Source organism: Pseudophryne corroboree, chromosome 4 (genome assembly GCF_028390025.1).
Source record: "Pseudophryne corroboree isolate aPseCor3 chromosome 4, aPseCor3.hap2, whole genome shotgun sequence".
NCBI lineage: Eukaryota > Metazoa > Chordata > Amphibia > Anura > Myobatrachidae > Pseudophryne > Pseudophryne corroboree.
The window spans coordinates 234,715,200-234,741,323 of record NC_086447.1 but is presented as its reverse complement, the minus strand read 5'-3'; the positions used below and the strand labels follow the sequence as shown (position 1 = coordinate 234,741,323).

The 26,124-nt window shown below is 44.8% G+C and overlaps 1 protein-coding gene across 2 annotated transcripts in view; it reads left to right on the top strand.

Moving 5' to 3' along the window:
- The first annotated feature begins 463 nt into the window (after positions 1 to 463).
- Positions 464 to 26,124, top strand: part of PLOD2 (procollagen-lysine,2-oxoglutarate 5-dioxygenase 2) — a 246,394-nt gene continuing 220,733 nt past the window's right edge. For both annotated transcript variants that reach the window (XM_063915969.1, XM_063915968.1), the window contains exon 1: positions 464 to 684. In XM_063915969.1, the coding sequence (XP_063772039.1) occupies positions 540 to 684 (145 nt within the window). In that variant the 5' untranslated portion in view covers positions 464 to 539. The remainder of the gene's footprint in view (positions 685 to 26,124) is intronic.

Genomic DNA, 26,124 nt, shown 5'->3' with positions numbered 1-26,124 from the left:
GTAGGCTGGCCACACCCCTAAGTATGGGCCCCTATAACTGTATTCCCCTGGTGAGCCCTTCATGCCCCAGTCCGACACTCTATAAAGTTATTTTCTTTGCTATACATTATTGTTTCATACTTTTAGCCTACACAGTGCAATGTTTTATTGAAGTTGCCCCTATAAGCTGTTTTGTCTGCACCTTTCACATCATTTAAAACTTTAAAAGAAAAAATATTTACATTCATACCAAGGTAAAAACAAAGCATTTATCAGGAGAAGAGAGAAGTAGATGAAGAACTGAAGGCAGCCCCAGTGCTGTGTAATAAAAGCTCTGCATTATGCGGGTGAGTCCTGCCCATGTTTCCAGCTGGGTTACTTTCTCTTTTCCCAGTGTGTACACAATGGTGTTGGTTCCCAGACAGCAAAGGGGTTGGTGGTCTATGATTACTTAGCACCCCCTTCTTTCCCAGGTCAGGTCCGATGGATGGATGGAGGGGAGGAGCCGACTCTGTGCTCTGCGCTGCTGCCTATTTATCTGATTAGAGGACACTTCAGTCATGTCTCAGCTGCTGCTGCTACTCCACCAGAGGAAAATGCCTGGGGGCTATGTGCAGTTCCATCTCTGGTTATTATCCGCTTTTATCATTGTGCCATCTCTGCGTGCCACAGCTACTGGTACAGAACTGTCTCCTATCCCCCCAGGTAAGACACGCATCCTTGTAAACCTGGTACTGTGTATCCATTGGGTTCTATTTAGAACGTTAAGGTCACATGCAGTGAGCGGTGATTTGATCCCAGGGAGACGGAAGATTCTAATCCTAATTGGAGTTTTTGTAGCAGCAAAAAAAATCTATCCCCTTAATGGATGGTTAAAATGTTATGTTTGATGTAACTTCTCATTTCTTTTATGTATGTGATTGCTTATATCGCGATATAGGGGCGATGGCTATGTATCTTTTATCAGTACACATGGAAAAGTCTGATCTCAGCTGTTCTGTATCTAGTAAGACGTAGGAGTTCTCGGGAACTGGACATAAAACGTGTTTGATTTCTTTGTAAGGTGTGAGACAGTGATTCATTGAGAGTTCAGCCCTGATGGTCCCAGATACAGGCTAGTATTTGTTTTACACATTCCCCTGCACGTCCGCACATACGGCTGCAGCTCCGATGCTCTTGAGCTAGGAGGACTTTGCAAATGTAATATTAGGATTTTCTGCCAGACTCCATTTCTGTCTGTCCTCAGAAGCCTGGAATGTGTAATGAATGATGATCTTGTTTTTCTGTTGGTTATTAAAAACACTTTATAAATTATGTTAATTTAAAAGGGAAATGTAGCTATTGTACGTGGAAATGTAAGAGAGTACAAGTACAGCATGACTGGGTTTCGGGTTTTTATATAGAAACTAGTTGTTCTGAAATAGTCACACCCTGCCATGGTTGCTGTATCACAGTTTGTTAGGGATATTAAAAAATAAATTGAGCTGCACTGTAATGTATTGTATCTTCCCTCCAATATGGCTGTTTACAGTGACTTTATGCCAATTGTACATGTCACACCTACTTCTAATTATTAATAATGATGTAACTGTTACTAAATGAAGTCTCGCAGATATTCTTATTCCACTGGTGGACAGAAAAAAATAGGTTGGCTCCCTATAATCTCACACACATCTAACACATATATATATATGTGTATATTTTGTTCAAGTCTTCAGTTTTCCGATATATTTTTATGACATTTTAACTGTTAGTTATGACTGTGTCCATTGATGTAACGCACATTTTTCCTTTGCCAAACTTGTGTGAAGTAACATTCCATTGTGTAATGGCGGTGGTCAAGTAGGGGTTAATCAAGCATTACTTTCCATTCACATACTGGTGTTAGTGAAACTAGAGTTTACATTACAGAGCAAACTTCAGTGTTACAGATCTTCAAAGTTTTATCTCTTCATGGGGAACTTTCCCCAGCTATGGGGTCCACTGTGTGGCTTGCTTTCCCTGCAGGATTATTATTGGGCATAATTGGTTGCTGTGATGTTAGGAAGCTGACAATCATCAACTGTATTTATTAATGTCTGGCTGATGTTGCCAGGGGAGCGGGTTGTAATTGAGACATTCCAAAACACTATGTTCTAGAAGTAAGAAAATTCTTTCAGTTATTCTGTAACCTAGCATGGGTCCATGTTCAACTGAGTAGGCTTGTAAAAGATATCTATGGATATGGGAATCGAACCGATCTCTAGAATGACTACCCATGGATTTTGAGCATATGAGTTCCAACGTTTTTTCTGATGTTCGGTGCTCCATTTACTTGTATTAACTGCAATAGAGTTCTTGTTGACTGATACATTAAACACAAGGCAACCACTTGTAATAAAATGTCAGATATATATAAAATGAAGTAAGTCAGTATGTTTGCAGCCATTTGTCCCTCAGTACAGTGCGTTACTGGATTCTTGGGGAATAAAACAGCAGCCTTTCTGTAATGGTTTTTAAGCAGTTAAATTGATTTCTGAATAAGATCCTTGTGGCAACATGCACTGTAAATTGCAGGAAATGCATAAAAAGCTGGATTGGCCATTACACCCTGCTCCTTCATACAGTATTTGCTTTGTTAGTGTTCAAAACTGCTGCCACAATCTTTCTAGTGCATAGGTGTAGTGTGTACAGTATATCTGACTTTACCCTGTATGTAATAGAACCAGCATTTCACTAAGTGTTTCAGGAGCATGTGTAACTGAAATTACAAAGATTGCAGACTGAGCAGGTAAAATCTCAGTATAAGCTATTACAGTGTTATGTCTTAACTATATATAAAATACACTGCTCAAAAAAATAAAGGGAACACTAAAATAATACATCCTAGATCCGAATGAATGAAATATTCTTATTAAATACTTTGTTCTTTACATAGTTGAATGTGCTGACAACAAAATCACACAAAAATTATCAATGGAAATCAAATTTATTAACCGATGGAGGTCTGGATTTGGAGTCACCCTCAAAGTTAAAGTGGAAAAACACACTACAGGCTGATCCAACTTTGATGTAATGTCCTTAAAACAAGTCAAAATGAGGCTCAGTAGTGTGTGTGGCCTCCACGTGCCTGTATGACCTCTCTACAACCCACACAAGTGGCTCAGGTAGTGCAGCTCATCCAGGATGGCACATCAATGCGAGCTGTGGCAAGAAGGTTTGCTGTGTCTGTCAGCGTAGTGTCCAGAGCATGGAGGCGCTACCCGGAGACAGGCCAGTACATCAGGAGACGTGGAGGAGGCCGTAGGAGGGCAACATCCCAGCAGCAGGACCGCTACTTCCGCCTTTGTGCAAGGAGGAACAGGAGGAGCACTGCCAGAGCCCTGCAAAATGACCTCCAGCAAGCCACAAATGTGCATGTGTCTACTCAAACGATCAGAAACAGACTCCATGAGGGTGGTATGAGGGCCCGACGTCCACAGGTGGGGGTTGTGCTTACAGCCCAACACCGTGCAGGACATTTGGCATTTGCCAGAGAACACCAAGATTGGCAAATTCGCCACTGGCGCCCTGTGCTCTTCACAGATGAAAGCAGGTTCTCACTGAGCACATGTGACGGACGTGACAGTCTGGAGACGCCAAGAAGAATGTTCTGCTGCCTGCAACATCCTCCAGCATGACCGGTTTGGCAGTGGGTCAGTAATGGTGTGGGGTGGCATTTCTTTGGGGGGCCGCACAGCCCTCCATGTGCCCGCCAGAGGTAGCCTGACTGCCATTAGGTACTGAGATGAGATCCTCAGACTCCTTGTGAGACCATATGCTGGTGCGGTTGGCCCTGGGTTCCTCCTAATGCAAGACAATGCTAGACCTCATGTGGCTGGAGTGTGTCAGCAGTTCCTGCAAGACGAAGGCATTGATGCTATGGACTGGCCCGCCCGTTCCCCAGACCTGAATCCAATTGAGCACATCTGGGACATCATGTCTCGCTCCATCCACCAACGCTACGTTGCACCACAGACTGTTCAGGAGTGGGCGGATGCTTTAGTCCAGGTCTGGGAGGAGATCCCTCAGGAGCAGAGGCGTAACTAGCATGGGGCGAGCAGGGCACGTACCCTGGGCGCTGTGTCAGCCCCAGCAGAGGGGGGCGCCACCGGCACCTGCACGGCCCGCTCGCCCCATGCAACAAGGTTCGGCGCCGCCAGCGCTAACCGCAGCACTCTCCCTGTCTCCCCTAGCTGCTGTGCCAGTCGCACTGTACAGGCAGCGGCAGCTAGGAACCTCCCCCCTACTCCCCTCCCCCCCTCCTGCAGTCCATATCTCTTGCGTGCGTGTGTAATCTAGTGACCTCACCTGTCTGCAGCAGCATGTCCGCCAGGCTGGGGCGCCTGTGTGTGCCGGCTGTGATGGCAGTGTGGGCCCGCCGCGCTGTGTGTGGAGCCGGGGATGGCTGCACAGGAGCCTGGCTGGCGCCGCACCAGGGTGAGATGATGATCTCCTGGCGCTATATGCGGCGGCACTCAGCTCCGCGCTCACCCTCTCCACCTGCCGTAGAGCTATGTCGGTAGGTTACGCTTCCCCTGGCTCTGTCCGTGCAGCCCGGCACTCTCGCTTACTACCCTTCTGCTTCTGACCCTGTGCAGGACAGCTGATAGAAGCTGCTGATTCTATCACCTCCCCTCACATATCAACACAAGCGGCCGGTGAGTGTAGGGGGGGGAGGCGGGGGGCGGCACAGTGGGGCATGTATCTGGCACCAAATGGGGCATGTAACTGGCATTGAGTGGGGCCTGGCACTGTGGGGCAATGTAACTGGCACTGGGTGGGGCAATGTATCCGGCACTGTGGGGCATGTTTCCGGCACTGTGGAGCATGTTTCCGGCACTGGGGCAATGTATCTGGCACTGAGTGGGGCAATGTATCTGGCACTGAGTGGGGCAATGTATCTGGCACTGAGTGGGGCAATGTATCTGGCACTGAGTGGGGCAATGTAACTGGCACATGTATCTGGCAGTGAGTGGGGCAATGTTTCCGGCACTGTGGGGCAATGTTTCCGGCACTGAGTGGGGCAATGTTTCCGGCACTGAGTGGGGCAATGTTTCCGGCACTGAGTGGGGCAATGTTTCCGGCACTGAGTGGGGCAATGTTTCCGGCACTGAGTGGGGCAATGTAACTGGCACTGAGTGGGGCAATGTAACTGGCACTGAGTGGGGCATTTTCAGTGGCCACACCCCTTCTGGAGCATGGCCACACCCTTCTGGTGTGTGGCCACGCCCATTTTTTTTCGGCGCGCACATTCTTCTTTTTGTGTGGGGTTGTTTTTTTTTTTTGGGGGGGGCGCCATTTTCCATCTTGCCCTGGGCTCCGAAAACCCTAGCTACGCCTCTGCTCAGGAGACCATCCGCCACCTCATCAGGAGCATGCCCAGGCATTGTAGGGAGGTCATACAGGCACGAGGAGGCCACAGACACTACTGAGCCTCATTTTGACTTGTTTTAAAGGACATTACATCAAAGTTGGATCAGCCTGTAGTGTGTTTTTCCACTTTAATTTTGAGGGTGACTCCAAATCCAGGCCTCCATGGGTTAATACATTTGATTTCTATTGATAATTTTTGTGTGATTTTGTTGTCAGCACATTCAACTATGTAAAGAACAAAGTATTTAATAAGAATATTTCATTCATTCAGATCTAGGATGTGTTATTTTAGTGTTCCCTTTATTTTTTTGAGCAGTGTACATTTTCTGTGAGCTATCTATCTATCTATCTATCTATTACAAGAGAGAAGTTTAATTAGTGGATTATTTAAGTGTATAATGGATCTATGTACCAGTGGTGGTAGAGGCCCCTCAGGAACTATCATTATGTATTGCAGCGATTTATTATGAGCAATCCCAGTGAAAGCGCTGTTCCTCTGCTGGTGACAGGGAGGAAACCCCTCTCAACCTAATGCTGCCCGTGAAAAGTGAAGTATCATGTGCATGCACAGCTAATGTCCCCGCCTATACATACCTGTAGTGAGAATACAGCTAAGCAAGGGCGTAGCTACCATAGGTGCAGGCAGTGCAGCTGCTATGGGGCCCAGAGCTGAGAGGGGCCCACCTTCCCTGTCACAGTTAAATGTGTTATATACATTTTTCACCATTGGTAGATACATAAGAGCCCTTACAAACTTTTTGCTTTGAGGCCTACAATGTACTAGAGTGGACCTGCTCATTGTAATTTGGTATAAAATGAACTGGAGGGCATTAGAATATTAAATAATATGAACTTGGGGCACTGTAATGTGGCACAATATGAAGTGGAGGCACTATAGTGTGGCATAATATGAACTGGGGGCACTGTATGTCATAATGTGAATTGGGGATAGTATATTACATAATATGTATTGGCTACCCTACAATGTAACATCATGTGAACTAGGACACTATTATGGTTCATAAAATAAACTACTATGGTGCATAATATTAACTAAGGCACTACTATGGTACAGAAAATTAACTAGGGCACTACTATATGGCATAAAATTAACAATTCCTGCAGAGATGTGTCTTTCTAGAAGCATTGGGACAGGGGCCCCTTCAAAATGTTGCTATGGGGCCCACAAAGTTCTGGCTCTGCCACTGCAGCTAAGCCTCTCCAGCCTCGCTGGTGCCCATTGACAAGTAGAACTAATGCCATTGTGAGATGATGTTTGCAGTGAAAGGCTTTGTAAAGTGACTGAAGCCTCCATCCCTACTGTGACTATGGAAACGGGGGTAAACAGTAGAGAAAGTGTATCACCAGGAAATCTGTGATTTCTCCGATTGTGGTATAAAGGGTCGACCTAGTTTAAGGTCAGCAGTCATTAGGTCGACCACTGCTGGTCGACATTAACATGGTTGACATGGGGAATGGTCGACATGTGGTAATGGTCGACATGGAATTTCTTTTACTGTTTTAGGTGTTGGTTTTTCTGTAACATGACCAGGAACCCCAATTAATGCACCACGTCCCCTTGCATGGCAATCAAAGGGTAAGGTGCATTGCACAGGTTACTGTTCCCATAGTCCCTTGTGGATGGAAAATATGAAAAAGTAAAAAAATCTAATAAAAAAAAAAAAGCCACGACAACCTTTTTTTATGTATCGACCTGTCAAGTGTCAACCATTTTAAAATGTCAACCATTTCCGTATGTCGACCATGTCAATTTCTACCAATAGTGGTCGATCTGTTGACCTAAGTAGTGTCAACCTACCATCTGGATACTGATTTCTCCAGGGTTAACCCCTTGATAAGTGCTGTGATGCAGTGACTGCCTTTATCTGTCAAAACAAAACATGCATATAACCAGTGGCGGTACTGCTGTGTTTCACTGACCGGCTACCGCAGAATGGGACACAGCACTCAGCTTATTTATCTTCTATAAGGCTGCTCCCTGACTCATGTAAAACTAGCCAATAGGATTCGGGGGGGCAAGCTGATAGACGAGATGAGTGCTGTATCCCATTCTGCTGCAGCCGGTCACGGAGTATGGTCTGAGGCAGATTTAGGGGTGGGAGCGCCCCTAGGCACAACAGTAAAGGCTGCCCCCCACCTGCTTAATTTTATTATTTTTATTGATTGATTATAAGCCCTCATTTGATAGCTAATGTTTCTGATAGTCAATTTAATAGAATAATAGAGAAAAAGCCATTTACTATGATTTATTTTTAATTATGTGTACATATTTACTAAGTAGGACAACTTAAAGGGGCCGTATGTGACTGTCCTACCCATTTACATTCCATTCAAGATGGCATATTGGTACAATACAGGGGAAATATTTTGCAGCATCCAAGTACAGCCCCCAAAAACGTGCCGCCCCTAGGTAGGTGCCTCAGGTGCATAATGAGAAATGCACCACTGGGTAAGGCAGCCTCCACATATATTACATACAACATTGCATATATGTTTATATGTGCTGGCCATCTCCACCCTGCAATGTGTAGTCAGTGCCACAGCCGATAAATCTCATCTTTGTATTATCATATCATCTTTGTGTTATTCTGATCATTTTTATATTCATAAATCGCTACCAAATCATATATGTGTGTATAAATGTGGCTCTGATTCTAGCCACTGACCTCACCGCACCTCACTGCTCTGAAACGTTCAGCATGAGTATGTAATGCGTAGACAATGGTTATACTAGCGATATTTATTGTGATTCATCCATGCACTTGCAGACAAACTGATCTGTAATTTACAGACTCCTTTGGGGCCAGTTCTATATGCAACTAGTGCAGGGGTGGGCAATTATTTCAGCTGGGGGGCCGCTTAACACTTCCAGCGATAATTCGAGGGCCACACACAAAATACTCAAAAAGAGTCCCCTTTTTACACATTACGGCAGACAGTGCCCCCTTTTTACACATTACGGCAGACATCGTCCCCCTTTTTACACTTTACAGCAGACAGTGCCCCCGTTTTTATACATTACGGCAGACATCGTCCACTTTTTTACATATTATGGCAATTTTACACATTAAGGCAGACAGTCCCTACCCCCCTTTCCCCCCCCTCCCCTAAACCCATATTGCAGTTTTTAACTCCGCTGCCTCCCCACCCCTAAACCTATATGGCAGCTTAAGCGCTGATCCAGGGGCTGGCTGGACAGGGGGTTTACCTGTTTGTCACAGTGGCAGACGATCCCCACTGCCCGATGATCTGCGCTGCTGCCGCCTGGAGTCACTTCTGATGTGCCCTCTCCTGCTCCCGCTCGCTGGCCGCTGCTTCTTCTCCTCACTCAGCTGCCGCTCCTGCTCACTGCAGTGCCCGCCCCCCGTGCCGCCCAGCGCGCGCATGGTAACAGAGGAAATCCCGGTCAGCTGACCCTGTGACGTGACCGGGATTTCCTCAGCGGCGCCGCGTCTGAGAGCAGTGCAATGACAAGCGGCCTGTCGGGCCGCTTGTCATTGCACTCTGGTGGGGCACAGTGGGCCAGGCACGATCGGGCCGCATCCGGCCCGCGGGCCGCATGTTGCCCACCCCTAAACTAGTGGCTTGTGTAGCTGGTACCATTAAGTTACATTGGTATAGACCATTCAGTTTGTCTCATGCAGTTTGTCATATAAAATTGCACAAGTAAAAATCACTAGATGATCCCGTGGCATAGTTCTTAACTCTTTCCACTAGAACCTCCTGCCATTTCTCTCAGTGTTACAACTCTTGAAAGCTAAACCTTAAATTGATTGAGAATGCTAACTGACCACATTCAAAATGTGCTTAAACGCTAACAATAACTTCCATTGACATGTGAAGATGGTTGTGTGCACATGTTTTGTTTATTTTGTAGCATCACCTCAGGGCTTGTTCACACATCTTACCTTGCCCTTAGGGGACTGGCGGCTTCTGAAACCCAAGCGTACACTGAGAGCCCTGTTCATTAACAAGCGGCAGTAACTTTTCTTTTTTTTTTATCGCAGTGGTAAGAAAAAATCTGTTGCAAAATGAATCTATAAAATTTCATCACATCAGTGTAGCGATACTCTTTACGCTGCCTTGGTGATACTGGCCCAGAGTGCGAAGAGTTAACTTATTGCTTTTTGGACAAGAGCCCAGACTCCAATTCCAATGAAGTGGAAAACAAAATGTAATATGATATAGTTTCAAACCTTTCATAAGTAAAAAAAAAAAACATTACTAATTAAAACATACTTTATTATATGAATGAAGCATTTTAACAAATTATTTTCATGTTTTGTAACAGAACAGATACTGCAAAACTTGTAAAATAGGCTTCCCCAAGCAAATCTGACCTCTGGTAGGGCCATCTTTTTTCTACTTTTTATTTTTTATTTTATAAAATTTGTATATTTGAAGTTCTAGAAAATATTTTTTACCAAAGTTCATTCCATTTTTTAAAATGAATACAGATACTGTTGAGTTTTTTTTTTTTTTGTTCTGCATCTCATGTATCAAGCAAATTGCTTAGAAGGTGTAAATCAGTTGTACTGAAGATTTAGAATTGGACAATGGGTTGATTCTGAGTGGCACGCTACTGCGACTGTTTAAGCATCTATTGCCGCAGTCACTTTGGCCACATGCAGCTCGAAAACTAGGTGGCAGCGTGCCCTCTGCAGCTACCACCCATCCCCCCTGAGTGCATAAGGATGCGCCCATTAGGGTGCGCAATACCGTCATTACCGACACCCCACTGCTGCACTGATCTCAGCTGTGCATGGCATGTATGTCCTAAGGACACACCGGTCAGCCCTGCCGCAGAGAAACTCTGCTAGTCCGATCCAGAGGCAGCGTGTGTGCCGCTACCAGGGTACTACACCCTGTGTGGTGGCACCAGCCACACCGCCCTCCATGCGGCCCTGACTATATGCTAGCACTAGTAAAAGCTGTTCCCCTGGTATGTAAGCATGGATCTGCACGTGCAAGCTGTAATACCGATTGGTAAGGCTTTAAACATAACCATCGTTTGCAGTGGCGGAACTAGCGAGCGGTGGGCCCAGGTGCAACAAAATGCTTTGGGCCCCTCATCCCGTACAAGTCCACCCCCTCACCCCTGGAGAGGATCTGGTGTGGGGGACTTGCTCAGGGCCAGGGAAATGGACACCTAGCAACAGTGCCGTAACTAGATATTTTAGCTCTGCGTGCAAGAAACTGCATCGGAGACCCCCCTCTATGTAAAACAGGGACAGTGCGCGCGCACAAACAATATAGGGGTGTGGCTTCATGGGTAAAGGGTGTGGCCACAAAATAATACCAACTCATAACGGTGCACAGTAGTCTCCATTATTCAAATTACGCTGCACACATTCCCCTTTTTACACATTACGGCAGACAGCCTCCCCTTTTTTACACATTACGGCAGACAGCGTCCCCTTTTTTACACATTACGGCAGACAGCGTCCCCTTTTTTACACATTACGGCAGACAGCGTCCCCTTTTTTACACATTACGGCAGACAGCGTCCCCTTTTTTACACATTAAGACAGACAGAAAGGATAGATAGATAGATAGATAGACAGAAAGAATAGATTATACTTACTGTCTCCGCGGTGCAGCAGCTTCTGGTAGATGATGATCCCAAGCAAGGGAGAAGGAGGAGGGAGGGGAATAATGGAGCCGCAGCAGCATAATGTAATTGGTGGTGGCACCGCTGCAGCTGTCCCTCTACTTTCACATAGGCTGCCCGCCACTGCTGTGATGAGGAAAGCGCATCCCAGCATTCACAGCGGCGGAGGACAGCCTATGTGGAAGATTGAGGGACAGCTGCAGCAGCGCCTCCAGCAATTACAGTGCGCTGCTGCGGCTCCCTCCTCATCCTTCCCCAGCCCCCCCCTTTCCCCGTGGCCGCTGCGTCCCTGCTGCTCCTCTCCTCGGCGGGCAGCGGTGGTCCGCAGCACACAGCAGCATGTAATGAGTCAGTTTGACTCATTACATGCCACGCTGGCTTTGGGCCCATTGACAATGGCGGGCGCCAGTGCAAGGCACCGCTTGCACTGGCGGTAGTTCCGCCACTGTCCAGGAATGTCCAATACATTTTCAAGTTATTTCTGAGAGCATGCATCTTAATTGCAACTGCGACTCTGTGCGCACGGGCTTTATTTGGCATCCATACACTATCCTGCATGTTTAGAAATTCTCAGAGCCTTAGATGTGCTGTGTGTGATTTCATTTTTTGTTTGTGTATTTTTTGGTCATCAGTCTGCCCCATTTGCTTTATCTGTAGGTAGGTCAGATTTCCCACTGATTTTGACATAGAACTGGTCCAGTTTCAATATGATGAGGTCCGATCTGCTGTTTAGCCTTTCTCTTGGTGTCCTGTCCATTACCCTACCTGCTGTGCCTGTACTGTCTGCATCGTTACCCTCCCAGCCAGTTTTGTCCAATGTGTTGTCCTCCGATTCAGAAACAAATGCTTCATATGTTCTAGCTGTAGCCATTCCCTTTAGAATGTAAGCTCTCATGAGTAGGGCCCTCTTCCCTCATGTGCTTATCCTTTTCTTAAGTTAATAATCCTCAACTGCCCAATTACTGCAGTTTTTTGGCCACCTTGGAACTTATCTCTATGTTGTTTACTGGTGTAGTAATGCTTAGTTACACTGTACTTGTCCTATATTGTCTTCAACTGTAAGTCACTGTTTTCCTGTTTTGATTATGTGCATATGTACTCTGTAATTGGGCGCTGCGGAACCCTTGTGCCCCCATATAAATAAAGGATAATAATAATAATTCCAGTGACTGTTACTTAAGTTGCCATGATTACTTACTGAAAAAATAAAATTCAGTGTGTGTGTGTGTGTGTGTGTGTGTGTGTGTGTGTGTGTGTGTGTGTGTGTGTGTGTGTGTGTGTGTGTGTGTGTGCGCATATATCTATTATACTTGCCAACTCTCCCAGAAGGTCTAGGAAAGTCCTGAACTTAGGGGGTCTCTCCTGGTTTCCCGATAGAGTTGGTCAGTCTCCCACTACTGCCCAGCCAGAGGTTGGATGATCTGTTTCTCATTGATTTGCCTCAACCTAGCCTTGCCCCCAACTGTAAAATACTTGTGGCTTTGAACAGCAGGGGTGGGGCTACGAAGAAGTGTAGCCCCACCCCCTCTATTAAATGCAGCAGTGGTCACATCACAATGATGCAAATTCAGTACCATCACCCCCCACCCCCCCCCCATCTCATCAGAAAGGGTTAACCCTCTGGAACTCTCTCCTATAAACTTATCTTGGTTCTGGTATGAATGGTCGACCATGTTATGGTCGACAGTCATTAGGTCGACCACTATTGGTCGACATTGACATGGTCAACATGGACACATGGTCGACACATGAAAAGGTCGACATGAGTTTTTTTTTAACCTTTTTTTTGTGTCGTTTTTTGCGTAAAGTGACTGGGAACCCCAATTAGTGCACCGCGTCACCTCGCATGGCTCGCTTCGCTCGCCATGCTTTGGGCATGGTGCCTTCGCTCTGCTACCGCTTCGCTCGGCACAGATTACCATTCCAATCATAGTCCACGTGGATCGTAAAGTATGGAAAAGTTCCCCAAAAGAAAAAAAAGTTAAACTCATGTCGACCTTTTCATGTGTCGACCATTTTCATGTGTCGACCATGTGTCCATGTCGACCATGTCAATGTCGACCAATAGTGGTCGACCTAATGACTGTCGACCATAACATGGTCGACCATGTGAATGGAAACCACTTATCTTTACCCCAACAACACCACAGAGCGGAGTAAATTCACAGTGCACCAGCTCTATTACATATACATTTTAAACCCTATGAATTTACAGATACTGTACTGAATGGTGAGGGAAGAGCGGAACTTGAGTAATATTTCATCGGTACATCACACCTATTTGATACATTATTTACTCCTGCTAAACTCTATTTGTGATAAACTTTGGCATGTGGGGAATGCCAGCACACATAGCCCAGCCATGAAAGAATGATCAGCAGACCATGTCATCCAAATCCTATTTTTTTTCCGACCCTTCTAAACACGTATCTCCCTTTATCAAGGCAGGGTGGATTATACTGTGAAATCTAAACAGAAATCTGTCTCCATTATGCTCCTGTCTAAACAAGAGTGTGGAGACCTAACTACTGCAAGTAATGTCTGCAATTTAGAAAATTGCTTCTTCCTGCATCTTTTGGTGATTAGGACTGCAAACATTGACAGAAGAGCTTACACACCATGCATGGTAGTCCAGCTTAAATCAAAATACAGGACTTATAAGAAAAACTAAATTAAGTCTTTGTGGTGCACAAATACATATGTTGTAACACTGTGTGTTGACTCTGAATCTTGCTGTATCGTATTGCTGGAGTAATTCCCTGTGTCTGATGTCATTTCTGGTGTCACATTTTGTCCATGATTTGTTGGAGAATATTTTCCCTCGCTGACCACAATCCCAACCTGGTTCCTATTTGAAATTTTATTCTGAATTTTATACTGTAGGCATTTTACCCTAATAGAGTTGGTCGCTTTGAATGAATTGGCCCTCAATAACCTTACACTTACACTGCTTCAGATTTTGGATACCGTTACCATGGAGATGGGATTGTTAGGTACTTGAAGACGTTTTGGCAGCAAAAATGTTAAATGATGTATAAACTTTATATTGAAAAAGCGACTGCATTACAGTATTGACATCAGTGTTTTTAATAAATATAATGTATATATTACAACTATCACAAAACAGCAATATTCTTTCTAGTTGAATGTCATATACTATAAAATAGTGTATTATATATATATATATTTATTTTATAATAAAAATGCTTGCCTCTATAATTAGATTAGTATTTAGCAGAGGAATCCATTCAAATCAGACCATAACTAATTGCATTGCTTTTTTTTGTACTTTTCCTTCTGCGTTTGTAGGAGTTATATGACCCCACCCACCCATTGCCCAAGTGCCTAGTATAGTACTGTATATTGGATAACCACCACTGTCCCAATGTAGTAGCCCCACATACTGTACTAGAGTTGGGTGTAGTATATGGTATGCTGGGCTCCCGGCTACCAGCATACCGACGCTACACGCGCCACACTATTTATTCTCCCTCCAGGGGGGTCGTGGACCCCCACGAGGGAGAAAAACTATCAGTATGCCGGCTGTCTGGATTCCGGTGCGCCGGGATCCCGACAGTCGGCAACCTGAAGACCACCCCTAGAGTTTACTGCTCAGTAAGAATGGGTAACACTGCTGGGTATCTTGTAGACACAATGAATGGAGCATAGCAACCTCCAGATCTCCTGATTGAATACAGTGGTATTTCCATGAGTTAAACCTTGGATGCCTGATCTACTAGCGCTTCAGTGGGTATGCCTAGTACACATTGTATATCCCTAGGGGAGGGGTTCAGTATGATATTCTGGCTGGCAGGATCCCAGCAGTCCGTAATACAGGTGGCATGTCCAGCTGTCCCTTTGCGAGAACGCTACGCTCACCATGCTTTTGAGTCAAGTGGTGACCTTGAGTGCTGGTGTGGACCCCCACCCGAGTGGGGATTTCGGGTGGCAGTCGGGACATTATGACAAAAATGAAACTCTGGCAGAAGCAAATTATTAGAAGACAGCAGTAAAAAAAATAATACACTGCTCAAAAAAATAAAGGGAACACTTAAACAACACAATGTAACTCCAAGTCAATCACACTTCTGTGAAATCAAACTGTCCACTTAGGAAGCAACATTGATTGACAATCAATTTCACATGCTGTTGTGCAAATGGAATAGACAACAGGTGGAAATTTATAGGCAATTAGCAAGACACTCCCAATAAAGGAGTTGTTCTGCAGGTGGTGACCACAGACCACTTCACTTCTCAGCTCCTATGATTTCTGGCTGATGTTTTGGTCACTTTTGAAAGCTGGCGGTGCTTTCACTCTAGTGGTAGCATGAGACTGAGTCTACAACCCACACAAGTGGCTCAGGTAGTGCAGCTCATCCAGGATGGCACATCAATGCGAGCTGTGGCAAGAAGGTTTGCTGTGTCTGTCAGCGTAGTGTCTAGAGCATGGAGACGCTATCAGGAGACAGGCCAGTACATCAGAAGACGTGGAGGAGGCCGTAGGAGGGCAACAACCCAGCACCAGGACCTCTACCTTTGCCTTTGTGCAAGGAGGAACAGGAGGAGCACTGCCAGAGCCCTGCAAAATGACCTCCAACAAGCCACAAATGTGCATGTGTCTACTCAAACGATCAGAAACTGACCCCATGAGGGTGGTATGAGGGCTCGACGTCCACAGGTGGGGGTTGCGCTTACAGCCCAACACCGTGCAGGACGTTTGGCATTTGCCAGAGAACACCAAGATTGGCAAATTCACCACTGGCGCCCTGTGCTCTTCACAGATGAAAGCAGGTTCTCACTGAGCACATGTGACAGAGTCTGGAGACGCCAAGGAGAACGTTCTGCTGCCTGCAACATCCTCCAGCATGACCGGTTTGGCAGTGGGTCAGTAATGGTGTGGGTTGGCATTTCTTTGGGGGGGCCGCACAGCCATTAGGTACCAAGATGAGATCCTCAGACCCCTTGTGAGACTATATGCTGGTGCGGTTAGCCCTGGGTTCCTCCTAATGCAAGACAGTGCTAGACCTCATGTGGCTGGAGTGTGTCAGCAGTTCCTGCAAGACGAAGGCATTGATGCTATGGACTGGCCCGCCCGTTCCCCAGACCTGGATCCAATTGAGCACATCTGGGACATCATGTCTCGCTCCATCCACCAATGCCACGTTGCAAGACAGACTGTCCAGGAGTTGGCGGATGCTATAGTCCAGGTCTGGGAGGAGATCCCTCAGGAGACCATCCGCCACCTCATCAGGAGCATGCCCAGGCATTGTAGGGAGGTCATACAGGCACGTGGAGGCCACAGACACTACGGAGTCTCATTTTGACTTGTTTTAAGGACAGTACATCAAAGTTGGATCAGCCTGTAGTGTGTTTTTCCACTTTAATTTTGAGGGTGACTCCAAATCCAGACCCCCATGGGTTAATAAATTTAATTTCCATTAATTTTTGTGTGATTTTGTTGTCAGCACATTCAACTATGTAAAGAACAAAGTATTTAATAAGAATATTTAATTCATTCAGATCTAGGATGTGTTATTTTAGTGTTCCCTTTATTTTTTTGAGCAGTGTATATACGAAAAAAGGAGAAATAGTTGTTTCATCTCAGTACATTAAGAAGAGTCCATTCACAATAGACATATCGGCCATCCTGAAAAGAAAAGGCACTTAGGCAGGGTACACACTACAACCATCTGGGATCGTGTCAAACATCATGACCGTCGGGACGAGATGTCTGTCGGCAGTACACACTGAACGACATAGTGCTATATCAATCATGGCCGCATTCAGCAGCATAATGTCGGCCACTGGGTTATCCCATCTGCCTTGTAGCACAGCAGATGGGATGACAGATATGTCGGCAGGCGGGAGTGGGTGGTAGAGGGTACACACTACCCGATGTGTATGACATGTCAACATTTCACTTAGTGTGTACCCAGCTGTAGAGGTGTGATATCAACCATTCTGTGACTATTATTCTGCTCTGATGTTGTCAACATCAATTCCCATATCTCTCTATATGTACTGCAGTTATTTCTCCTCAGGGGGAGATGTATCAAGCTTTGGAGAGTGATAAAGTGGAGAAGTTTCCTAAAATAACCAGTGTCTGCCAATTTAAAGACTGTGCCAGATAAATGACAGAAGTTAATTATTGCTTTGGGCAACTCTCTCTCTCTCTCTCTCTCTCTCTCTCTCTCTCTCTCTCTCTCTCTCTCTCTCTCTCTCTCTCTCTCTCTCTCTCTCTCTCTCTCTCTCTCTCTCTCTCTCTCTCTCTCTCTCTCTCTCCTTTTATCTCTCTCCAAGGCTTGATTCATCTCCAATCCTCTCTTGGACTTTGTCCTTTCTCCTGTTTGGTATACAATGAAACATCTGCATCAGGGAAAGCAAAATATGATTGTACTCAGTTGTTATTGTGGCATTGCCGAGGTTATTGGTTTTATGCATTTTTAAATGTATGAGGCTAATGTGACTGCAGAGCGTTCTCCATAGAGTGTTGTCTGTGGGCTCAAAGGAGTTTTCGGGCACAATGCCCAACTAGAGGAACTGTGTTTGTTTCCGCACTTCCTGCCTGGGCAGCGTAGGAGCAGAAAGCGCAGGGGAACGTTACAGAATGGCCTGTCAGATGGTAAGGGTGGTGGAGGGGGCAGAGAGAATAGCTGTGAGGGAGACGAGGGTGGGAGATGAGTGAGGTGATGAAGATAAACAGTGGTAGTGCCTATTAGTGGCTGGTGAAATATTTCTATTGAGCAATGCTGGTTTAATGATTCGGGAAAACCTCTACTTTTACTGCTGAGGTGAAAAGGGCAGGTTTTTGTACATTGTGTCTCTCTCTTGTCTGATTTGCTGGGCTGGTTCTCTTTTCTTTCACAGCTCTATAAAAGGACACCATTCACAAAGCTACTTTTTTAAACACTGTGAAAGTTATTAGAGCATCAGTCAGTGTGGGAAGATGAGTCACTGCTTTCACAGGTTTCTGCATATGCAGTCTGTACGTCTACATTCCCACTGTATGGCACTGTGAATTGTTTGTGGTGCCATATAGCTAAATAAATGCTGACAATGAATCATGGCTCCTAATATTGGGGTGACACTGAATTAGATACAATTGGGCCCCAAAATGCAAGTGTACAATGCATATACAGAGGATGTGTGCAGAGGTAGCACGTGCCAGACGGGTTGGTATCTATATACCGGCTCCCGTCATCCCAATGGTCAGAATCCCGACTGCGGGATGCTGGCAGCGTGGCGAGTTCATAAGAGCCCCTTGCGGGCTCACTGCGCTCACCATGCTGTGGGCATGGTATTTATTCTCCCTCCATGGGAGAATAGGTGTCGGTATCCCGGCGCCGGTATGCTGAGCACCAGGATCCCGACAGCCGGGATATTGAATGCATCCCGTGTCAGACATACATGGCTTCAATACAACTTAAAATCAAAACACCTGTATGGGGAAAATTGTGCTAAATCGGCAAGGATCCAGTTAGTCATGGTAATTTACCGTGACTAATTGATTAGCCGGGGGTCTATACAGTTAGCGCCAAAAGCTGGCACTTATCGGGGAAAATGCTTCACGTGTCTCAGGCATGCGAAGCATAATTCCCATTCACCAGCCCTCATAGCCATGATAACACATCCCAGATCCAGGGCCAGACTGCCCAACTTGGCCGCTCCCCCGCCTCCCCTCCCTCCCCTCCCTGTCTCCATAGAAATGGAGGCATGCCTGTCAGTCCATGCCCCACTGTCTCGCGACATGCCCCCGTCTTTAGTGCCTGCGCGCCCCTGTTCACGCCGCATGCGCCCCTGGCATGCCGGCAATGATTTCAGCCCCTAGTCCATCCCTTCCAGGACCCCATGTGTTATCGGATGAAAATGGGCCATTTTTTGGCTGACAAACACAGGCTAGCCCGATAATGGCCATCTAAGCATGGTGTCGGCTAGCAGGGCTAAGCTTTAAAGATCTTAGCAAATTAGACTTTTATATAAATAAATATTGGATTACAGCTGTGTCCTCAAACACTGGTGCTTCAGTCAAGCCAAACAACCCATCCCCAGGTCCCGGGTGATTTGGCATATTTCTCATTCAAAATGTGCGTCTTATTCGCAAATAAAACAATTGGAAGTGACAAAACTAGTCTTCTAGATTACACTGATCAATTAGAGAGTGGAGAAATGGACACGTGGAGAAGTTTCCATAGCAACCAATCATGTTCTAGCTAGTTTTTATCATGTACATTCTAGAAAATGCTAGCTAGGAGCGGATTTGTTTCTATGGATAACTCTTTAGGAGGTTTGATACATTTCCCCCTTAGCATCTGAGATGACCCCGCAGTGTGATGTTGGTCACTGTAACAATTATGCAGGAAATTGGCTTTGCTGCTCTTGCTGTGTTCTGAAGAAAAATGTAGGGAAAAAATAATATTTCACAGTTTGAAAAGTATCACTTGTCAGTCTGTGTTTTTAAGTTAAATATTATGATTTGCTTTTCTAAAAACATTGAGGGTTGTTTGGTACAAAGGGAGCATTTTACCATGGTGAGTTGGATATATAATATATATATATATATATATATATATATATATATATATATATATATATATATATAAAAAATTTTTAAACATACTGTGTTGTATGAAATCATGACAGCTTGCCATAGTGCAGATGACTAATATGTAGCGCGGCATCCACTTCTGTTATAAACTGCAAAACATGCTTTTATGTACAATTGCATCTAATTGTCTCACTAGTGTGTTTAAAGGCGAATACTACCTGGTCTTTCGAAACTTTTTCTACACCAGTGGTTCCCAAACTTTTTTGAATCACTGTGCCCTGGAGTATCAGAATTTTTTTATGTGGCACCCCTAGGCCAAAAGTTTTTTTATTGTGAAATTCAGAAAAGCATATTAAATTACATAAATTGTGTTTATTATATGTCATATTTAGGCTCATTTATGTGGTGAAAAACAGGATTTGCTTCTGTTTGACTACATATTTTATGATGAGAATCCACAAGCACTGGTTTCGCCTATTGCACTCGGGCGTCTGGCCCATTATGTCGGCTACACAGCCGCATACGATGATAAATCGAAAGGGCACAATCTACCAGCGTCATTATGTCACCTTCACCAGCGGCCTTCTGCCCGCTCACGGTAACACCTGTCCCACCTCCCAGACCAAGTGCCTCCTCTCTCACTGGCGGGTGGCAGCGTTGTAGCAAAAAAAGGGGGTTTGGGGAAGGCCACACAGGAACTAATTAGACAAAATATAACTACCTCAGAATTAACTGACACTCTTGGGATATTATTTCCCTTGATTGATCAAATGTGGCAGCGTTGACCAGTTGAGTCTTTCTCCCCTCCAGGCTCCTTTCCTGTGCAGACAAAAAGAACGCTGAGATGCGTCCCAAAGGACTCTCATAAAGTGGGGCACTCAGATACACCTTCAACCAAAATTCTGGATGATTAGGTTAGACACAAGTACTATTTAACTTCACTTTATTAATTGGATACATAATAAAAATGGAGTACCAAAATCCTCCCAAAAAAATTCTAAAAGGGCGAAATATTGACTCATAACATATAAAAACAAGACAAAATTAAAAATGTATACAGGTACAATATACTCGTATTGGCCTCGGCCAATTGTTCATGCATATATATACAGTTGTCTGTGTGTATATAGAAAGGATAGACAGGTAAGGCTATTGTGTTGTTTTCTGGATTCTGCTGCCCCGTATTTGCCTCCGCATTGGATGCAGAGTGAGAGATCCCTATTTACTTCATCCTATGGAAGAACAGGAGAGTATCCGGGCTTGGAAAGTGACTTTGTTTCTGCTTTTGGCTGATGGCTGAAAGGCCAGCGCAGCCGATGAGAGAGCTACTAGCACCCTGGAAAACCAGATATGGAAATAGAGAGAGGCATAAGTACTGGACACTGAGTGTGTGTCTTGGATAGCAGCAGATTTCATAATTGCTGCCTAATACACTCCTGAGAAAACAATAAAGCAATGCATAATCCTTCTGAGAGACATATATAGTCAACTGTGTAAATTAGGAAACAATGTTGCCTTCAAAAATAGATTAAGCATCTCTATTACACATGTAACACTGCAAATTGTATCCTTTTAGTTCAGCAATCTGTAACATCCAGCAGCTATTGTATGTGGAGTTGCCATTCAGTGCAGTATATCACCTATCTTTATTTACACATGCAACACCACAGAATGTATCAATTCTACTAATGGCCTATCACATCTGGGCACAAATAGCCCGGCCACTCAGGAGGGTTATATGACAAATAAAATAACCTCACATACGTTGCGATTTAAACAACTTCTGATCTGAATAATTAAACACAATCTGTGTAATGTTGTACCACGATCTGGAGCTCAGTATACCTCACACCTGTAACATGGCATGAACAGATACATATTATGTATCCAATTAATAAAAGTTAAGTTTTAAATAGTACTTGTATCCATCCTAATCCAGAATTTTGATTGGGCCACTCAGATATACCTTCAATCTATGAGAGGCCTTTGGGACGTATCTCAGCGTCCTTTTTGTCCTTACAATATATCTTAGGGGGGGTATTCACAGAGCGATCGCTGCTTAAAATCTAAGCAATCTGACTCAGGTTGCAGTAAGAGGACGTTGGGCATCCCACGTGGAAGCTGCAAGTGTCGGTGGGGAGCAGCCGTGAGGGTCTTTGCTGGAATGGGCGTCGGAGGAGAGAGACATGAGCCGGGCATGTCAGGAGAGCCCCTCTGGCTACAAGGGTCTTTTCACTGCGCTCCATCCTCCTGCAGCAAAGGAAATTTGGTGCCAGTTTGGGACACAAAGACCGCTGCAAGCTGTGGCCACAAGGCACATCTCTGACCCAACAAAGCTCCAGTAACAACACAGTCCCCCCTACCTACAGCAATAGCACTGTCTCCCCTGCCGGCACCCACACCTCTGTCCACCCGAATGCACACACCCCGTAGAATAGTGACACAACCGGCCAGCAACCCTCCCTCCCATCTATCTATCTATCTATCTCTCTTTTATTATTTATATATATATATATATATATATATATATATATATATATATATATAATATATTGAGAAACTGAACTACCGACTTGCCGACCTACCTTTGCCGACATTCATGTCATTTAAGCTAAGCTATATATATTTTTATATTTTTTTTTGTATACTTAAATAAATTTGAACTTTTGTTATATGAAATACTGATTGGAGCATTGCTATATTATCCAAAGGTTTCCATATGACTACCACCCTCTGATGAGGACCAGGATACAAGTATTTATACTGACATGCACAAATTAATACTTTATCTGATTTCGACAGAGACGTGGACAAAAAAGACCAGGGGATCGATGAGCATTGAGTCAAGCCGTAATCCGGTATGCAGTATTATTCTTGCGTGTGACAAAAACTAATTTAAAGGATACTACACTATAGGCGCTCTGTTGTTTCTTCCTCTATTTCCAGATTCCCCTTTGGGCTACGCATACCTAGTGGCACTTTTTGAAGAACTGAGCAGCCACCCGTTAAAACGGGGAAAGTGTGGACTGTTTGGCAATTAAACCAAACACAAATTTTGGAAGAAATCATTTATTGGATTGGTCATTTGACCGAATTTATTTGTGACTGTAGATTGCACTTTTACAGTAAGGAACTTTGCATAATTTGGACAAGCGCACTGATTTACTCATTGACTATATATATATATATATATATATATATATATATATATATATATATACACACAGGTTGAGTATCCCTTATCCAAAATGCTTGGGACCAGACGTATTTTGGATATCGGATTTTTCTGTATTTTGGATTAATTGCATACTATAATGAGATATCATGGTGATGGGACCTAAATCTAAGCGCAGAATGCATTTGTTTCATATACACCTTATGCACACAGCCTGATGGTCATTTTAGAGAATATTTTTTATAACTTTGTGCATTAAACAAAGTGTGTACATTCACACAATTCATTTATGTTTAATATACACCGTATACACACAGCCTGAAGGTCATTTAATACAAGGCTGGGATGAGCTACTCGACAATAGGCAAGCAATTTGGTGAGAAGAGATAAACTGTTGGCGCAATTATTTAAAAAATGGAAGAAATACAAGATCACTGACAATCTTCCTCGACCTGGGGCTTCATGCAAGATTTCTCCTCACCGTTCTCAAGATCATTGATACCCCACGAGGTATCAGCCCAGATCTACACGGGGGGTGGGGACCTGGACAATGACCTCAAGAGAGCTGGGACCACAGTCCCAAAGGTTACCATTAGTAACACACTAGGTCATCATGTATTGAAATCCTGCAGCGCCCATAAGGTCCCCCTGCTTAAGCCAGCACATGTCCAGGCCCATCTAAAGTTTGCCAGTGACCATCTGGATGATCCAGAGGAGGATTGGGGGAATGTAATGTGGTCAGATGGGAGCAAAATTTAACTTTTTGGTATAAACTCCACTCGCCGTGTTTTTGGAGGGAGAAGAATGATGAATGGCATCCCAAGAACACCATACTCACTGTGAAGCATGGGGGTGGAAACAACATGCTTTGGGGCTGCTTTTCTGCAAAGGGGACAGGACGATTGATCCGTATTAAGGAGAGGATGAATGGGGCCATGTACCGTGAGATTTTGGGCAAAATCCTCCTTACCTCAATAAGAGCATTGAAGATGGAACGTTGCTGGGTCTTCCAGCATGACAATGACCCCAAACACACTGCCCGGGCAACTAAGGAGTGGCTCCGTAAGAAGTATTTCAACGTCCTGGAGTGGCCTAGCCAGTCTCCAGACCTCAACCCAATAGAAAAATCTGTGGAGTGAGTTGAAAGTCCGTGTTGCCCGGCGACAGCCCCAAAACATGATAGATCTAGAGAAGATCTGCATGGAAGAGTGGGCCAAAATACCTGCTAGAGTGTGTGCAAACCTGGTCAAGGACTACAGGAAACATTTGACCTCTGTAATTGCCAACCGAGGTTATATTACAAAGTATTGAGTTAAACTTTTTGATTGTCCAAATACTTATTTTTCGCAAGAATATACAAATACATTGCTTAAAGATCATACAATGTGATTTCCTAGGGTTTTTTTTTCAGATTCTCTCTGTCACAGTTGAAGTGTACTTATGATGGAAATTACAGATCTCTCTCCTCTTTTTAAGTGGGTCAACGTGTGTATGTGTATGTATGTATGTATGTATGTATGTATCTATGTATGTGTGTATAATATATATATATATATATATATATATATATATATATATATATATTATACACATATATATATATACACATATATATATACACACTGTGAAATCACACTGTCCAGTTAGGAAGCAACACTGATTGACAAACAATTTCACATGCTGTTGTGCACATGGAATAGACAACAGGTGGAAATTATAGGCAATTAGCAAGACACCCCCAATAAAGGAGTTGTTCTGCAGGTGGTGACCACAGACCACTTCTCAGCTCCTATGCCTTCTGGCTGATGTTTTGTTCTCTTTTGAAAGCTGGCGGTGCTTTCACTCTAGTGGTAGCATGAGACGGAGTCTACAACCCACACAAGTGGCTCAGGTAGTGCAGCTCATCCAGGATGTCACATCAATGCGAGCTGTGGCAAGAAGGTTTGCTGTGTCTGTCAGCATAGTGTCCAGAGCATGGAGGCGCTACCAGGAGACAGGCCAGTACATCAGGAGACGTGGAGGAGGCCGTAGGAGGGCAACAATCCAGCAGCAGGACCGCTACCTCCGCCTTCGTGCAAGGAGGAACAGGAGGAGCACTGCCAGAGCCCTACAAAATGACCTCCAGCAAGCCACATGTGCATGTGTCTACTCAAATGATCAGAAACAGACTCCATGAGGGTGGTATGAGGGCCCGACGTCCACAGGTGGGGGTTGTGCTTACAGCCCAACACCGTACAGGACATTTGGCATTTGCCAGAGAACACCAAGATTGGCAAATTCGCCACTGGCGCCCTGTGCTCTTCACAGATGAAAGCAGGTTCTCACTGAGCACATGTGACAGACGTGACAGAGTCTGGAGACGCCAAGGAGAACGTCCTGCTGCCTGCAACATCCTCCAGCATGACCGGTTTGGCAGTGGGTCAGTAATGGTGTGGGGTGGCATTTCTTGGGGGGGCCGCACAGCCCTCCATGTGCTCGCCAGAGGTAGCCTGACTGCCATTAGGTACCGAGATGAGATCCTCAGACTCCTTGTGAGACCTTATGCTGGTGCGGTTGGCCCTGGGTTCCTCCTAATGCAAGACAGTGCTAGACCTCATGTGGCTGGAGTGTGTCAGCAGTTCCTGCAAGACGAAGGCATTGATGCTATAGACTGGCCCGCCCGTTCCCCAGACCTGAATCCAATTGAGCACATCTGGGACATCATGTCTTGCTCCATACACCAACGCCACGTTGCACCACAGACTGTCCAGGAGTTGGCGGATGCTTTAGTCCAGGTCTGGGAGGAGATCCCTCAGGAGACCATCCGCCACCTCATCAGGAGCATGCCCAGGCATTGTAGGGAGGTCATACAGACACGTGGAGGCCACACACACTACTGAGCCTCATTTTGACTTGTTTTAAGGACATTACATCAAAGTTGGATCAGCCTGTAGTGTGTTTTTCCACTTTAATTTTGAGTGTGACTCCAAATCCAGACCTCCATGGGTTAATAAATTTGATTTCCACTGATCATTTTTGTGTGATTTTGTTGTCCGCACATTCAACTATGTAAAGAACAAAGTATTTAATAAGAATATTTCATTCATTCAAATCTAGGATGTGTTAATTTAGTGTTCCCTTTATTTTTCTGAGCTGTGTGTGTGTGTATGTATGTATAAATGTGTGTGTGTGTGTGTGTGTGTGTGTGTAATATATATATATAATTATAATGTGTGTGTACAATATAATTAGATATATATAAGTGATCGCGCTGAGCCAAAAAAAAAGTGGGTCCCCTCACTTTTAAAAATTGGGGTCCTACCGGTCTTTTTCTGGGTCCCATCAGAATGAAGGTTCTTTTTAATCTTTATCTTGTTTGGACACTACAAAAGTGTTGCAAGGTGGGGGATGGGGTGACAG